Source organism: Triturus cristatus, chromosome 9 (genome assembly GCF_964204655.1).
Source record: "Triturus cristatus chromosome 9, aTriCri1.1, whole genome shotgun sequence".
Lineage (NCBI taxonomy): Eukaryota > Metazoa > Chordata > Amphibia > Caudata > Salamandridae > Triturus > Triturus cristatus.
In genome coordinates, this window is record NC_140592.1 from 1,266,373,218 (window position 1) to 1,266,389,605 (window position 16,388).

The 16,388-nt window shown below is 51.3% G+C and overlaps 1 protein-coding gene across 3 annotated transcripts in view; it reads left to right on the top strand.

Moving 5' to 3' along the window:
- Nucleotides 1–16,388, top strand: part of AKAP6 (A-kinase anchoring protein 6) — a 799,841-nt gene that overhangs the window by 403,719 nt on the left and 379,734 nt on the right. For all 3 annotated transcript variants that reach the window (XM_085627414.1, XM_085627413.1, XM_085627415.1), the window contains 2 exons: nt 3,459–3,581; nt 9,347–9,443. In XM_085627414.1, the coding sequence (XP_085483540.1) occupies nt 3,459–3,581; nt 9,347–9,443 (220 nt within the window). The remainder of the gene's footprint in view (nt 1–3,458; nt 3,582–9,346; nt 9,444–16,388) is intronic.

Genomic DNA, 16,388 nt, shown 5'->3' on the forward strand with positions numbered 1-16,388 from the left:
CAAGGCTCTCTACAACACCGGTCCAGCCTACCTCAATGACAGACTTTCCTTCCACGCTCCCACACGCCATCTCCGCTCCGCCAACCATGCTCTCGCCACCATCCCCCGCATCTGCCGCACCACCGCCGGAGGAAGATCCTTCTCACACCTCGCCGCCAAAACCTTGAACTCTCTACCACTCCAGCTACGCCAGACCCAGGACCTCATAACTTGCAGGAAACGCCTCAAAACATGGCTTTTGACCAGTAGCATCCCTTCTTCCCTGCGCCTTGAGACCCTAACGGGTGAGTAGTGCGATTTATAAGTATATTGATTGATTGATTGATCTCTCGTAGACGTGTTACATGGGATGACCACTGTAAGTAAGGCATTACAGCCGGTAATGGTGCACGGTGGAAAAGAGTGGGCTGGAGTCAAACCAACAACGGTGGAGATGGAAACATTCTTCAGAAAAATCAAGCTGAAAGATTTCTTTGGTGATGCACGAGGAACTGATGACGGAAAATCAAACACAGGCCTACGGAAAAGTCCACTTTCTCTCCCCCTACCCAAAACATTTCATGCAATGTCCTCGCTTTTGAACAGGCAGTACTAAAAGAAGTTGAAAGAAATTGACTTTAACAACACAAAGGGATTCCAGAACATGACCAGGGGTGAAAGAATGGAGCTTCAGCAACTAAAAAACAACCATGAGTTAGTAATAAAACCAGCTGACCAGGGTGGGGCAATAGTCCTTATGAACTACAATATGTACAGAGAAGAGTGACTACGCCTTCTATCGGACACAACGAGTTATGAGATACATCATGAGGACCCTACCACAAGGATCATGAACAAAATCAGGAGCCGGGTCAGTGAGGCAGAGACCTGTGATTGGATTACGAAGGATGAGGCTGAATAGCTCATCAATACCGAACCAAGGACACCCAGATTCTATACCCTCCCCAAAATCCACAAAAACAGGATGCCAGCACCGGGGAGACCTATAGTGCCGGGCATTGGCTCTGCACTAGAACCTCTATCACAATTTTGCAATTGGTTCTTAAAACCCATTGTACAAAAATACCTGTCATACCTAAAGGACACAAAGGATGTCTTATGTCATCTGAGGGACCTGGAGACCAACATCGAGGAAGACCTGTTCATAATCATGGACATTGAAGCGCTCTACACGAGCATCCCCCAGAGACGCACACTGGAAGTGGTGGAACAGATCCTTCTAAATCAAGAATGGACATACATAACACCAACACACTTCATCATAGAGTGCGCAGAGCTGGCCCTCGCTGAAAACTTTTTTGAGTTCGAGGACACACTATACCACCAGGTGAAAGGCACGTCCATGGGCAGCACTTTTGCGCCGAGCATGGCGTGCCTGTACCAAGAACCAGTGCGAGGATTCCAGACTGCCAAAAACCCAACACCGGAAAACACCACTTCACTCATCGCTCCAAGTCAGAGTTGAAGTGGGCCAATGGTGACCGCATGACCCCCCCGCCCAGCAGAGACAAAGACCACCTTGGACTTGCCCTCTGTGGATTTCCTGATGCTGCCTGCAGCCTCTTTGTGCAGGCCCCCATCAACCGCAACCGCTCCTGGTGACAAAAACCCGAGGCCTAAGGACACCTCTGCACCCATCGCCCCAGGGCCCTGGAGAAGAGAACTGAAGGTGCCACCTCATCCCTGGACATCGCAAGAGTTGAGCCACATTGCTAGTTCAGCTCGGCTGGTCCCCCAGTCCAAGCCTGCAGCCCCCTTGTGACTAGACCCATCCTTCATTGAAGTGAATGGGGCACCCGACGCTGCTATGCACCTCTGTCCCGACGCCCCAGAGCCTCCTGAAGTGAGCTGTTGGTGCTGCCTTGGACCTTGGCCCATACTCACCTGAAGTCCAGAAGGTTGGTCCCGTAAGTCGCTGCTAAGTACCTGGATGCTGCATGTGTTTTTCCTCCATTTCCTAACATTACGAAGAAGACTTTTAAGTCCGATTTAATGTATCAAAAATCACTCAAAATCTCCCAACGCTGAAAAACTACTCTGCACCCGTCCGCCCCAGTGCCTCCCGAGGTGATCTGTTGGTGCTGCCTAGGGCCTTTCCCCATACTAACTTCATGTCCTGGGGAAGGGACTCGTAAGTCGTTAAGTGACCGTATGCAGCGTATGTTTCCTCCATAGCTTAACATCGCTGCAAAGTGTTTTAATCATGATTGAAAGTGTCAATCGGCTGTTTACTTCAAACCTCCTTTTTTAAACAGTACTTACCTTTGAACAAAGTTCTTGGTTTTACAAAATATATGTAAAAATCTGTTACGTTTGCAAATTTGTCTCAGACACATTCATGTGTGTGTGTGTATCACTTAATTGCCTCTGAAACTACAACAAATGCTTAGCACTGTCCTCTGATAAGTCTAACTGTGCGACAACGCTACCACAAATAGAACGTTTAGTATTATCGACTTGTGCCTTTCTATACCAATCTGGGATCCACTGGACTCTCTGCACAGTGTACTTCATTTTTGTGCACTTTTTTGTGCAGTTTATACGATCCTCGAGTGCATCAGAAGCCAAACTTTCTTGTGGGTTCTCTCTGCCTCTCTGCTTGTGCCCAGGTGTGGCGTTCCAGCCGGTGCGGTCGACTCTGGAATTGGGGAATCCGGTTGGAGTCTCTGCATCGGCTCCACATCCTGTGCTTCTGGGCAGACCTCTTAATCCCACCATCCCTCTAAACAATGAATGTGTCCATGTTTAATGTACCTGGTGCTCATGTAAAGCACTCGAATATACTCCGGTCGAGTTTACGCTAAATAAAAAATGCACAAAGCGGCGAAAAGAAGACCTTAACATAGGGAGAAACAAATAGAAACTGATTTTCTGGCTGACTTGTACAAAGTGGAACCAGAATGCCTGGATAAATCGTGGCTTCCCCATTTAAACTGTGTGAACTTAGTCAAATATGTTATTTCACCAACCTGCCTTTGTCCTAATTATCGCATATAAAGAACTGTCAAATGTTTTTTCAGAATTCAAGTTGTACAAAAACATATTGTGTTTGATTTAATAGACTATAATGTTGATCTGCAATAATCTGGGACACGTACAGGGTTTACATGTCCACTGTCTCGCCTCTTAATTCACTAACGGGTCATGTTTAAAAACTATCACTATTAATAAGTATTTCTCAGTGCAGTGCTATGATGTGAATATTAAAGTCAATGCTTCCTCATGTCAAAGAACTACACGTTTTTGAATTTTGAAGAGACCATATCATACTCTATGTGCTGTTTGTTGTATGAGTTGCAACATATTCTGGGCTCGGCTCGTGCATGGGCTCTAAGAGCCGAACCAGACTTCGCTCGGCTCTGGCTCAGCTCTTCCTGTTCATTTGTTGACTCGCCCACCTCTACCCATGCCTAACTCTCTCTCTCTCTCTCTCTCTCCTTGGACCTGTTGCCCCCCAGGGGTTTGTGAGCCAGCTGGACGAGTTCATCCGCTGGATGCAGGAGGCCATGGCGACCACCGAGAACTGGATCCCACCCAAGGCTGAGACTGACCGCCTGAAGCTCTACCTGGAGACCCACCTGGTAAGAGAGACCCCCTGTCATGGCATGTCATGGGTGGCACGGCCCTACCACCAGCCCTGGTCAGCAGGGTGACCTGCCCCACAAAGGGAGATCTGTCTCTCCACCTGCCCTGACCAGTGAGGAGGACTGTCTCATCCACCTGCCCTAGTGGACAGCAAGGACAGCCCAGAAAGGACAGTCCCATTTACCAGAGTTCAGCCCTATCCGCCAAAGGCTTGCCCTTTTATCCTACAATGACAGGCAGTGCCTACCCCTCTGTACAGACCACCAGGGAGGTCGTGCTCTGTCCCTCTGCACCAACCACCAGGGCGGTCCTGCCCTGACCCTCCATACAGGTCACCATGGAGGTCTGCCCAGCCCCTCCGTACCGGCCACCAGGTAGGTGTGCCTGTCCCTCTGTACTGACCACCAGAGAGGTCTGCCCTGACCCTTTCTACCAGCCACCAGGTAGGTCTGTCCTGCCTCTTTGTACCAACCACCAGGGAGGTCATACCTGTCCCTCTGTACCAGCCACCAGGGAGGTCGGCCCTGTCCCTCTGTACCAGCCACCAAGGGGTGTGCCTGTCCCTCTGTACAGACCACCAGATAGGTCTGTCCTGCCTCTTTGAACTGACCACCAGGGAGGTCTGGCCTGTCCCTCTGTACTGACCACCAGGGAGGTCTTTCCTGTCTCTCTCTAACGACCACCAGTGAGGCCCTGCCATTCTGGATGGACTATCATACAACAGACCCATCTAATCACTGCCGCCAACAGAAACTTGACCTCTTTACACCCCTGTCCACTTGCTCTGGTTTACAGCAAGCTCTGCCCTTCTTTGTAGGTGTCTGTCTGGGACTCCCCTTCCCTGTAGAATGTCCATCCCTGTAGGTTTCTGCCAGAGAGCCCTCCTCTTTCTTTCTATAGGAGCTCTCTCTTCCCTCTAGGACCCCCTCCCATGGAGAAACTCCTCCATCCCTGTAGGTTTCCACCAGGGAGATCTTTCCTCCCTGTTGGAGCTCTCCCCTCCCTGTGGTAGCTCTTCCCTACCTGTAGGAGTTCTCTACTTCCTATAGGAGCTCTCCCCCTCCCTGTAGGAAGTCCCCTCTTCTCCCCATCGAAACTCTTCCATCCCTGTAGGTTTCCACCAGGGAGCTCTTCCCATCTTGTAGGAGCTCATTCCCTTCCCGTGGGAGCTCTCCTCTCCCTGTAGGAGCTCTTCCCTTCCCTGTAGGAGCTCTTCCCTTCCCTGTAGGAGCTCTTCCCTTCCCTGTAGGAGCTCTTCCCTTCCCTGTAGGAGCTCTTCCCTTCCCTGTAGGAGCTCTTCCCTTCCCTGTAGGAGCTCTTCCCTCCCTGTAGGAGCTCTTCTCTCCTCTCCATGTGGGAGCTCTCCACTCCCTGTGGGAGCTCTCCCACTCCCTGTAGGAGCCTGCCCCCTCCGCATAGGAGCTCTCCCCTTCCTGTAGGAGCTCTCCTCTCCCTGTGGGAGCTATCCCCTTCCTGTAGGAGCTCTCCTTTACCTGTGGGAGCTCTCCTCTCCCTGTAGGAGCTCTCCTCTCCCTGTGGGAGCTCTCCCTCTCCCTGTAGGAAGTCCCCTCCTCTCCCCGTAGAAAATCCTCCATCCCTGTAGGTTTTCACTTGGGAGCTCTCCCTATCCTATAGAAGCTCTCCCCTCCCTATAGGAGTTCTCTACTTCCTATAGGAGCTCTCCACCTCCCTGTAGCAAGTCCCCTCTTCTCCCCGTAGAAACTCCCTTATCCCTGTAGGTTTCCACCAGGGAGCTCTCCGCTCCCTGTAGGACCTCTTCCCCTCCCTGTAGACCTCTTCCCCTCCCTGTAGGAGCTCTTCCCCTCCCTGTAGGACCTCTTCCCCTCCCTGTAGGACCTCTTCCCCTCCCCCTGTAGTAGCTCTCCTCTCCCTGTGGGAGGTCTCCCCCTCCCTGTAGGAGCTCTCCCCTCCCTGTAGGAAGTCCCCTTTTACCCCTGTAGAAACTCCTCCATCCCTGTAGGTTTCCACCAGGGAGCTCTCCCCTCCCCGTAGGAGCACCCCCTCCCTGTAGGAGCACTCCCCTACCCGTAGGAGCTCTCCCCTCCCTGTGGGAGCCCTCCCCACCCTGTGGGGGCTCTCCCCTCACTGTAGGGGCTCTCCCCTCACTGTAGAAGCTCTCCCCTCCCTGTGGGAGCTCTACCCCTCCCTATAGGAGCTCTTCCCCTCCCTGTAGCAGCTCTCCCCCACCCTGTAGGAGCTCTCCCCTCCCTGTAGGAGCTCTCCCCTCCCCGTAGGAGGTCCCCCCTCCCTGTGGGAGCTCTACCCCTCCCTATAGGAGCTCTTCCCCTCCCTGTAGGAGGTCTTCCCCACCCTGTAGGAGCTCTCCCCTCACTGTAGAAGCTCTCCCTCTCCCTGTGGAATCTCTCCCTCTCCCTGTGGAATCTCTCCCTCTCCCTGTGGAATCTCTCCCTCTCCCTGTGGGAACTCTTCCCTCCCTGTGGGAGGTCTCCCCTCCATGTGGGAACTCTTCCCTCCATGTGGGAGCGCTCCTCTCCCCTCCCTGTAGGAGCTCTCCCCTTCCTGTAGGAGCTCTCCCCTCCCTGTAGGAGCTCTCCCCCTCCCCGTAGGAGCTCTCCCCGCCCTGTAGGAGCTCTTCCCCGCCCTGTAGGAGCTCTTCCCCTCCCCATAGGAACTCTCCCCTCCCTGTGAGAGCTCTGCCCTCCCTGTAGGAGCTCTGCCCCTCCCTGTAGGAGCTCTGCCCCTCCCTGTAGGAGCGCTCCCCCTCCCTGTAGGATCTCTCCCCCTCCCTGTAGGAGCGCTCCCCCTCACTGTGGGAGTGCTCCCCCTCTCTGTGGGAGCTCTCTCCTTCCCTGTGGGAATTCTCCCTCTCCCTGTAGGAGCTCTCCCTCTCTCTGTAGGAGCTCTCCCTCTCTCTGTAGGAGATCTCCTCTCCATGTGGGAGCTCTCCCCTTCTCTGTAGGAGCTCTCCTCTCCCTGTGGGAGCTCTCCCCTCCCTGTGGGAGCTCTCCCCTCCCTGTGGGAGCTCTCCCCTCCCTGTGGAAGCTCTGCCCTCCCTGTGGGAGCTCTCCCCACCCTGTAGAAAGTCCCCTCTTCTCCCCGTAGAAACTCCTCCATCCCTGTAGGTTTCCACTAGGGAGCTCTCCCTATCCTATAGAAGCTCTCCCCTCCCTGTATGAGTTCTCTACTTCCTATAGGAGCTTACCCCCTCCCTGTAGGAAGTCCCCTCTTCTCCTCGTAGAATCTCCCCCATCCCTGTAGGTTTCCACCAGAGAGCTCTCCCCTCCCTGTAGGAGCTCTCCTCTCCCTGTGGAAACTCTCCTCTCACTGTAGGAGCTCTCCCCTCCCTGTAGGAGCTCTCCCCTCCCTGTAGGAGCTCTCCCCTCGCTGTAGGAGCTCTCCCCACCCTGTAGGAGCTCTCCCCGCCCTGTAGGAGCTCTCCCCGCCCTGTAGGAGCTCTCCCCGCCCTGTAGGAGCTCTCCCCGCCCTGTAGGATCTCCCCCGCCCTGTAGGAGCTCTCCCCGCCCTGTAGGAGCTCTCCGCTTCCTGTGGGAGCTCTCCCCTCCCTAGTTGAAGCTCTCCCCTCCCTAGTTGAAGCTCTCCCCTCCCTAGTTGAAGCTCTCCCCTCCCTAGTTGAAGCTCTCCCCTCCCTAGTTGAAGCTCTCCCCTCCCTGTTGAAGCTCTCCCCTACCTGTTGAAGCTCTACCCTCCCTGTTGAGGCTCTCCCCTCCATGTGGGAGCGCTCCTCTCCCCTCCCTGTAGGAGCTCTCCCCTCACTGTAGGAGCTCTCCCCTCACTGTAGGAGCTCTCCCCTCCCTGTAGGAGCGCTCCCCTCCCTGTAGGAGCTCTGCCCTCCCCGTAGGAGCTCTGCCCTCCCCGTAGGAGCTCTGCCCTCCCCGTAGGAGCTCTGCCCTCCCCGTAGGAGCTCTCCCCCTCCCCGTAGGAGCTCTCCCCCTCCCCGTAGGAGCTCTCCCTCTCCCTGTAGGAGCTCTCCCTCTCCCCGTAGGAGCTCTCCCTCTCCCCGTAGGAGCTCTCCCTCTCCCTGTAGGAGCTCTCCCTCTCCCTGTAGGAGCTCTCCCTCTCCCTGTAGGAGCTCTCCCTCTCCCTGTAGGATCTCTCCCTCTCTCTGTAGGATCTCTCCCTCTCCATGTGGGAGCTCTCCCCTCCCTGTGGGAGCTCTCCCTCTCTCTGTAGGAGCTCTCCTCTCCATGTGGGAGCTCTCCCCTCCCTATGGGAGCTCTCCCCTTCTCTGTAGGAAGTCCCCTCTTCTCCCTGTAGAAACTCCCCCATCCCTGTAGGTTTCCACCAGAGAGCTCTCCCTTCCCTGTAGGAGCTCTCCTCTCCCTGTGGAAACTCTCCCCGCCCTGTAGGAGTTCTCCTCTCCCTCTGGGAGCTCTCCCCTCCCTAGTTGAAGCTCTCCCCTCCCTAGTTGAAGCTCTCCCCTCCCTGTTGAGGCTCTCCCCTCCCTGTGGGAGCTCTCCTCCTCCCCATAGGAGCTCTCCCCGCCCTTAGGAGCTCTCCTCTCCCTGTGGGAGCTCTCCCTCTCCCTGTGGGAGCTCTCCCTCTCCCTGTGGGAGCTCTCCCCTTCCTGTAGGAGCTCTCCCCTCCCTGTGGGAGCTATCCTCTCCCTGTGGGAGCTCTCATCTTCCTGTAGAAAGTCCCCTCTTCCTCCCGTAGAAACTCCTCCATCCCTGTACCTGTACGTTTCCACTAGGTAGCTCTCCCTATCCTATAGAATCTCTCCCCTCCCTGTAGGAGTTCTCTACTTCCTATAGGAGCTCTCCCCCCTCCCTGTAGGAAGTCCCCTCTTCTCCCTGTAGAAACTTCCCCATCCCAGTAGGTTTCCACATGTGAGCCCTATCAATCCTATAGGAGCTCTCCCCTCCCTGTGGGAGCTCTCCCCTCCCTGTAGGAGCGCTCCCCTCCCTGTAGGAAGTCCCCTCTTACCCCTGTAGAAACTCCTCCATTCCTGTAGGTTTCCACCATGGAGCTCTACCCTTCCCATAGGAGCTCCTCAGTTATTGTAGGCACTCCCACCATGTGTATACCTCTGTCTAAGAACTTTCCTCCTGGCCTTGAGGGAACTCCCTCCTAATACCAGGCACCCCCTACAACCGGAAGTTGTCCAGTCAGATGATGCCCCCCCCTCATGAAACATCTGTACACCAGGGATAAGCTGGCCCTGTCCTCCGCCATAGGGACTCTCGGCCCCCCACCCCCAGAAGACACTTACCAGCTGTGCCTACTCTTTGCGTAAATGTACCCACGACCCCACGTGTTACCCACACGTTCACCAGATCTGCACATGAGCAGCTTCAGCAGCAGGAACCTATTACATGCGTGTACACTGTGCCTAGCTGGTCTGTCCCTTACATGCATGTACACTGTGCCTCGGTGGTCTATCCCTTACATGCATGTACACTGTCCCTAGCTGGTCTGTTCCTAACATGGATGTATGTACACTGTACCTAGCTGGTCCGTCCTTTACATACATGTACACTGTGCCTAGCTGGTCTGTTCCTTACATGTGTGTACACTGTGCTTAGCTGGTCTGTCCTTTACATGCTATACACTGTGCTTTGCTGTTCTGTTCCTTACATACATGTACACTGTGCCTAGCTGGCCTGTTTCTTACATATATTTACACCTTACCTAGCTGGTCTGTTCCTTACATGCATGCACACCTGGCCTACAGGGGACACTCTTCATGCATGTCCTGTGTCTGCATACGTGTAGACCAGACACTATGATTTTAATGATATTGTGTCTGTCCCCCCCGCAGAGCTTCAAGCTGAATGTCGAGAGTCACCGCACCCTGAAGGACTCCGTGACGGAGGAGGGGCAACAGCTGCTGGAGCTGATGGCGTCACACAAGTCAGGTACCACTCCCATCTCCTGTACGCATGCCCACAATCCCCCCCTTCAAGATTTGGGGTGCATCAGAAGGCAACAAGGTTTGGGGTGCATTAAAATGGAGCACTGCTCAGGGTGCATTGAAAGGCAGCTAGGCTAGGAGTGCATCAGAGGACAGCAAGGTTTGGGGTACACCAAGAAACGGTCACAAAAGAGCAAACCCTCCATGGCGTCTGCATGTTCACCTGATGAAGACCACACATACAAACAATGGTTTACAACCTACCCTGGAATCTCCAACCACCCCCACTGACTCCAGAACGCCGCAGCAAGACTCATCCTTGACCTCCCACGGCGCTCCCACATCACACTTCATCCCAGAGAGCCCAACTGGCTCCCCATACATAAACTGTGCCAATTCAAGCTCCTCACACACACATACAATACACTGCTCAACACAGGACCTGCATACCTCAACAACCCCCATCGCTTCCACCAACCCACCAGATCCCTGCACTCAGACTCACTTGCACACACCCCTGTATCCGCAAATGCAGAACAGGAGGACTGGCATTCTCCCACATTGCACCCCAATCCTGGAATGACCTCCCTCTGCACATCAGGGTCTCCTCCTCGCTTCTTGATAGGCGCCAGAAGTTGAAGACCCGGAGCTTCAACCAACTCTCCATTGGGGTCTCACTTCACCTTCTGGCCCCAACCTACACACCTGCTTCGTTAAGACTAATGGGGTAACCCAGTATCCCGCATAACCTGGGAAATCCAGTAGTATGGAGCAACAGCTGGTTCTGCAGCTGAGTACAATATCACTTTTACAAACCTCTTTGCTTTCTGTTTAACCAGGGCCGGCCACATAAGTGGCATAACACATCCGGTTAATAACTGAGAAAAAAATCATTGACAACAAGTATGCCTTAGTAAATCAACACTCCTATGCCATGGAAATTTGCAAATACCAACGTATCAAAATAGTATACAGGACTATTACTTGACATATAAGAAAAATGAAAAACTAATAAATGCAAAACCGACACAGTGTATCACAACTAAAAAACATTTAAATACACAAGACATTAGATAATTTAACACAAAATACAAAAATTACTCCAAAGAGTGCCCAAAAGAAGTTCATATAGATTCAAACATATGTCCTTATTATTTGGATGTGGGGTATGCTCAACAGAGGTAAGGAACACCTATGGTAATCATCAACGTTTCAACCCAATAAAGTTGTGTGATCAGATCAAACATCTACACGGGTCTTCATCAGGACAAGTTAACAAAGTGCAGCCTTGTGAAAATGGCCTCTAAAATGGGCTTCCTGTTCGAATCGTAAATGTAGTATCCACAGGGAGAAGGTCCTTAAGATTAGTAGAACTAGGGACCGTAGGCACCAAGTAGGTCTTCCAATTGCTATTTAATTCAGTGTAGAAGGAGAGCCTTCATGTCGACTCCGGTGTGGTGAATGAACCAATACCTTAGAGATCCAGAGCGGATTCTTGTATCGGGTCAACAAGCGCGGAGGAGTCACGTCTTGATTGTCAAGACGTGACTCGTGACTTGATTGTCACGACATGACTCATCCGCACGTTTTGACCCGATACGAGAATCTGCTTTGGATCTCTAAGCCCCCACGCACTCCCTGTTGCAACCCCACTTCTCCACTGGCTCCAGCATTGCGCCCTCACAGTCCTTTATTTTAAATTTTTTTATTTTAATATTTTTTTCCTGGGCCACTCTTCCTTGTAAAAAGCATTTTTGTGCAAGTGAAACTAATTTTTGAGTTTATCGATTTAAGTAGGTCCTGCATCGTTTTGTAGGAGACGTCATGAATGTTAATGACACCTATTTGTCTTTGCCAATGGTTACTGCCATATGGTGCCTGCTTTTGTTCATCCTGTTCTTTTCTGTTGTACAATGCATTGATCAATGCCAGTGCACAGACCAGGTGATTATCCAATCATAACAAGGTTTGCAGTTGGAAAGGAATACCTCTTTGTGTATGGCCACCGCTAGTTTGTGGACTGATTCTGCCGGTGTGTCGACTCTGAGACTGCACTGAGACCTGCTAACCGGACCTCAGTGCCAGTGCCTGGACTAACTTACCTGTTAGCCCCTAGTATATGGTACCCAGCGTACCAAGGTCATGTAAGTTAGAGCGTCACACCAGGGATTACAGAACTGGTTGTGCCACCCTGGGTGCGGCACAGGTAAGAGTCTCCCAGTCTGCCACTGCAGACTGGAAGAGCAGTTTTAAACTGCTGGCCCAACTTTACCATTTATACCAATGGCAAAGACAAACCTGCCCCTGCAATATGTGTAAGTCACCCCTACGGCACGCTTACCGAGCCCTAAGGAAGGGTGCAGCATATTGAATGGAGTGAACAGGTATTTTACGTATTCTGGACGCAAAACCATGAAACTGTCCTTTTTACTGTGGAGAGACTTGGCCGATCCATTGGCGAGTATAGGGTTAACAGCCGACTCCTCAGTTGTGCTAACTCCTGGAAGGTGCATCCAAAGTCTAAATTTATGTATTAAGTAACAGTTGTCACTCTATTTCCTTCAATCTCCTGTGTCCTTATCAGTTACACAGGGATCTTGAACCAGAGACAGCTTTCTGCACTCCGAGGGCAGCCTGCTAATGACTCCCAGGAAAGGAGACAATTGGGGCCAACACTGGAGAGAGGTGTTACCTCCCTCCTGCAGGGAGTCACAAGGGTGTTGGTCCAAAAGGTGAGCTTCAAAACTGAAACTTCCTTTGAAGAGCAAATGGGGATCACCTGGGTGAGTGGCAGCCCCGTTGTTTAGGTAGACTAGCTAGCACCCAGGAAGAAGAGGGGAAAACAGTTATTAAACTGGTTTTTCAGGGGCATGTAGCCCCTTGGTAGCCCCACCTCCTGGTTGAGCTAAGGAGCTCCGGACACAGAGCGGTTCTGCCTTGTTAGGAGTGGGCAGAATAGTGCATCTTGGGATAGTCAGATGCCACAATTGACTGGAACTCGTTATCAGTAGGGAGGGGCCTGGTAGCGCATTGGCTACCAACCGCATCCTAACCTGAGGACATTTTTTAAGAATAAATAGGGCACCCCTGGCACCCAGAAGTCAGATTTTGAGTGGACTGAAAGACAGACTGAAGGAGGACTGCCCTGCTGCCCTGTGCAACCAGCAAGCAGAGGCTGCACGGGTATGGACTGCAGCTGCTGAACCTGGTGGCTAGCAAAGAAGGACTGTGCCTGCTGTGTCTTGCTCATGGAGAAGTCATCTTGAGCGCCCAGCCAAAGCCAAGAGACTCCAAGGGGTCAATTGGCTGACCTCCTGTTCACAGGACCACAGCAGCTGAGAAGCCTGCTGGGGCAAGTTGGTAGCCCAGAATTTTTAGCTCTCTGCCAACCACCACTGTGCAGCACCAGAGACCAAGACCCAATGCTGAAAGTTGTTGCAAAGTTCTCTGAGCCTGCGAGAGTTATCAGAGTGCAGCTTGGTCACCCATAAATGGAGTTATCGCACAGAGAAGGATTTGGCTGTGACCGCGATACAAGGTGACTGGTAGCCCAGTGGCGACTGAACTTCTACCAGCGCCAGAAAGATTTTAAGGGACATTGATCATGATAAGGAACACCTCACCCCCTTCATGGACAAAGGAGTATCCAAAGGAAGACCCCTGTCGACCCCATTCCATCCACAGCATCCTTGAGCATCTTCAGCATCCTTCATCCCTTGCATCAGGACCATTTCAATAGGAATTCATTGCAAAGGGCATGAAGTGCCTGGGACTGCCTGGAGACTGCCTCATCTGTGGGGATAATTGATCCTGAGGACCTTGCTTGTCCACATGGCTGGCACCCTGCTGGAGTTGATCGCAGAAAGTGACTGCAATTCAACTAGCCCAGCTTTTTGGGGGAAAAGTGTCTTAAGTGTCAAATTTGCAGAATTTGCCAATGCTTGATTATGGGTGACTGAAATGCTTTGATTTACTATACCTTGTAAATTCTATATCTCTGGAACACTCTGGTGGACCTTTTTCTTTGTGGTGCCTAAAAGGACATTAAAATACAATATATTTTTATAAATTGGTGTCAGATTTCTTGAGTGTCTTGCCAATTTCTTCTTCTGTTGTTTTGGTGCTGTTTAAATGCGTAACTCTTGTTCCTTTGTGTAAGCCTTGCTGCTCAGAGCCACAGCTACTCAAGGCTGAGCTGAAGGTTTGACAAATGAAGCCTAGGGGTCCTGAAGGGGTTGGTAAGTGAGGTCGCACAATAACTAGGGGTGGGCGGAATTTGCAAAATTCACTTTCGCAAATTATCGCGAAAATGTTAAAAATCTCCGCAAACACGCGGAAATATCGCGAAGATGCGGAAGTTTTTGATCCCGCCCGGTCGCGGTATTTTCTGCATGGTCGCGGCTCGCCAACTTACCCATGTGGTTGCTCGCTGGCGCAGCCATCTTGTTTTCACTTGTCTCGCGGTGCATGATCGCGAGAAGAAAGACGTGATCACGTGACGAATGACGTCACTGCGGGCGCGAACTGTCGCGAGACAGCGCAAATGGCTACCAACAATCAAACATCTCATGGAGAACGCGACCGGATCGGGAAAACTTGTCGGCGAATGCGGGGATTCAGGTAAGGAGATCGCGCGCACGCGAGAATGTATTATTTTACAGCGCGAGCAAGCAAAAAATTTCCGGTAAAATGCGGATTGCGGAAATTTTGAAATGTTTGCGCTCTCAGCGGAACGCGAAAATGTCAAATTATTGCAATTTCCGCGACCGGAACGGAATTTTAGCCCAGGCCTAACAATAACACCATATAATATTACTACCCATTTCCGCACAGCAGTTCCCATTGCGCTGTGCAGTCCCGGTGCGATAGAAAACCCACTCAGGCTTGTCAGTAGACTGTCCCTTGTGCTCCACATTTTTTTTCTCATCCTGGACCACACTTGAATTTGGCTCTTTTTTTCCGGCACCAAGATTGACAAGCTTTCTGTAGTAAGGAATTCCACGCAGGTAGGATGTAGTTCAAGATGTTTTATTGTAGTAGGTTACAAGTTATGCAGAGCAGCCCCACCAGGAGCAGCCAGCCTGCTGCTCGGCCCATCCTCAACTCACTCCGCCTCACAGGCTCCCAACATTCCGCACGCATCATCACTCCAACACTCCGTGCAGCACACAGCACAAACACACTGAGCAGGTGGTGGAAATGGCATAACATTAACATGGACAGGATACTACATATCCCCCTTTCATATACAACAGAAGCAATAGTCCAACACCTGACTGTGATATAACAATAAGAACCCAAAAGAGGAATAACAGAAAAATCCACAGAAGCAGCAGAAGAAGTAAAGAAGATGAGGACAGATCGGAACGAGCGAAGAGATAGGTGGAGGAAAACTAAGTGGAAGCAAAGAGTAAGTATACACAAATAGACCCGTACTACACTTTCCTCTTCCTTTTCCACCACACCTCTCCCCCCTCATTTGCCCCTTTTGCTCTATTGCCCACTTCCGCTTTCGTCCTCTCTGCCACATTGCGTTCTGTCCATTTATTGAACCTCGGCTCCTGCTCTGCCTCTATAAACCCCGGTGCCACTCTGGCTACTCATTTATCACCCTGAAGCTCCACCGACCAAACGAGAATTCTTGTTATTTGCCAAGAACAACAAACGAGTTACAGTACAAACCTGGCTCAGTGACATGAATCACGACGGCTTCGGACCCCAACTCTCACTGACTGCTACACCACTTGGATTCTCCCTGGACACCGACCTCTCCCTTAAGGAACCAATAGTCAAAAAGACCAAAAAAAAACGAAGGCAGCTTGTTACCAGCTTTCTCTTCCAAAGGAAGTCAACCCGTTTCTTCCAGAAAGTGACTTTAGAAAGGCTGTTCGTACTCTCGTATCTATATAAAATATTTTTTAGCCAGACTACACAGCATCCCCATGCTGCACATCATCCCTGGTGCTGTACAGCGTGGCTTAAATTAAAAAGCCTTCTAGGTGGCCACCCACGTCATTTTGTAGCCACGCACACCACATGCACGCATATAGAAATGTAATTTTTTTCTTTTGAATTACCAATCTGAGCTGGAACAGTAACTGAAAGAAAATAAAATGTGCAAAAGCATTTTTTTAAAGTGAGCAGGGAAAGTAATACGGTGGGTGCGGGGTGGGAAGGAACAAGAGGGAGAGAGAAAGAGGGCGCAGGTGGGGGAAGCAATGCTGAGGTTACGGGGAGGCACTAGAGAGAAGCACACGGGTGAGAGGAACCGGGAGGAAGGTGGGAAAAAGTACGTGGGTGACAGAGAGCAACATGAGTGCAGAAGGACAGAATTAGACGAGGGAGACAGCTCAAAAACACATGCATTCTCATGAAGTGCTTAATACAAAAGAAAAAAGTATTGCTTGAAATGTAAGCAGTGGAAACAGAAATGTCAGCCATTCAAAGAGATGGTAAAAAGGCAATGCTTCATGGGAGGGACAAACACAAGATTGACAAGCTAGGACGCAGACAAATGAGTCACAGGAAAGCCAACCGATGGAAAACAATGGGCGGGCTCCAAGCCCCTCTATGAGCTTGTTTAGCTACAACATGCCTCGCAACAGACAGCACGTGTGCTGTCTAGTACGCTTCACCTATAAATGTGATGGGCCCCTGAGAGTGTGCACATAGTTTTGTTCTCTCTTGTTCCACTGAGCACACGTGTGCCCTACAGCCTGAAACCTGGTTTTGGTGTTTGTTTGATATATATATATATATATATATATATATATATATCACCAACAGTCCCGATAATGGAGAAGGCTGTCAGAGAGGGCGGTCCGAGTTGGGGTAATCGGCAGCCCCAATTATAAAACTCCAAACTTTTCTTTATGCAAAAGTAAACACGGACTCCCAGGAGATTTGCAGTTCTAAAGCTTGTTTAATAGACTGCACACAACAACGCGTT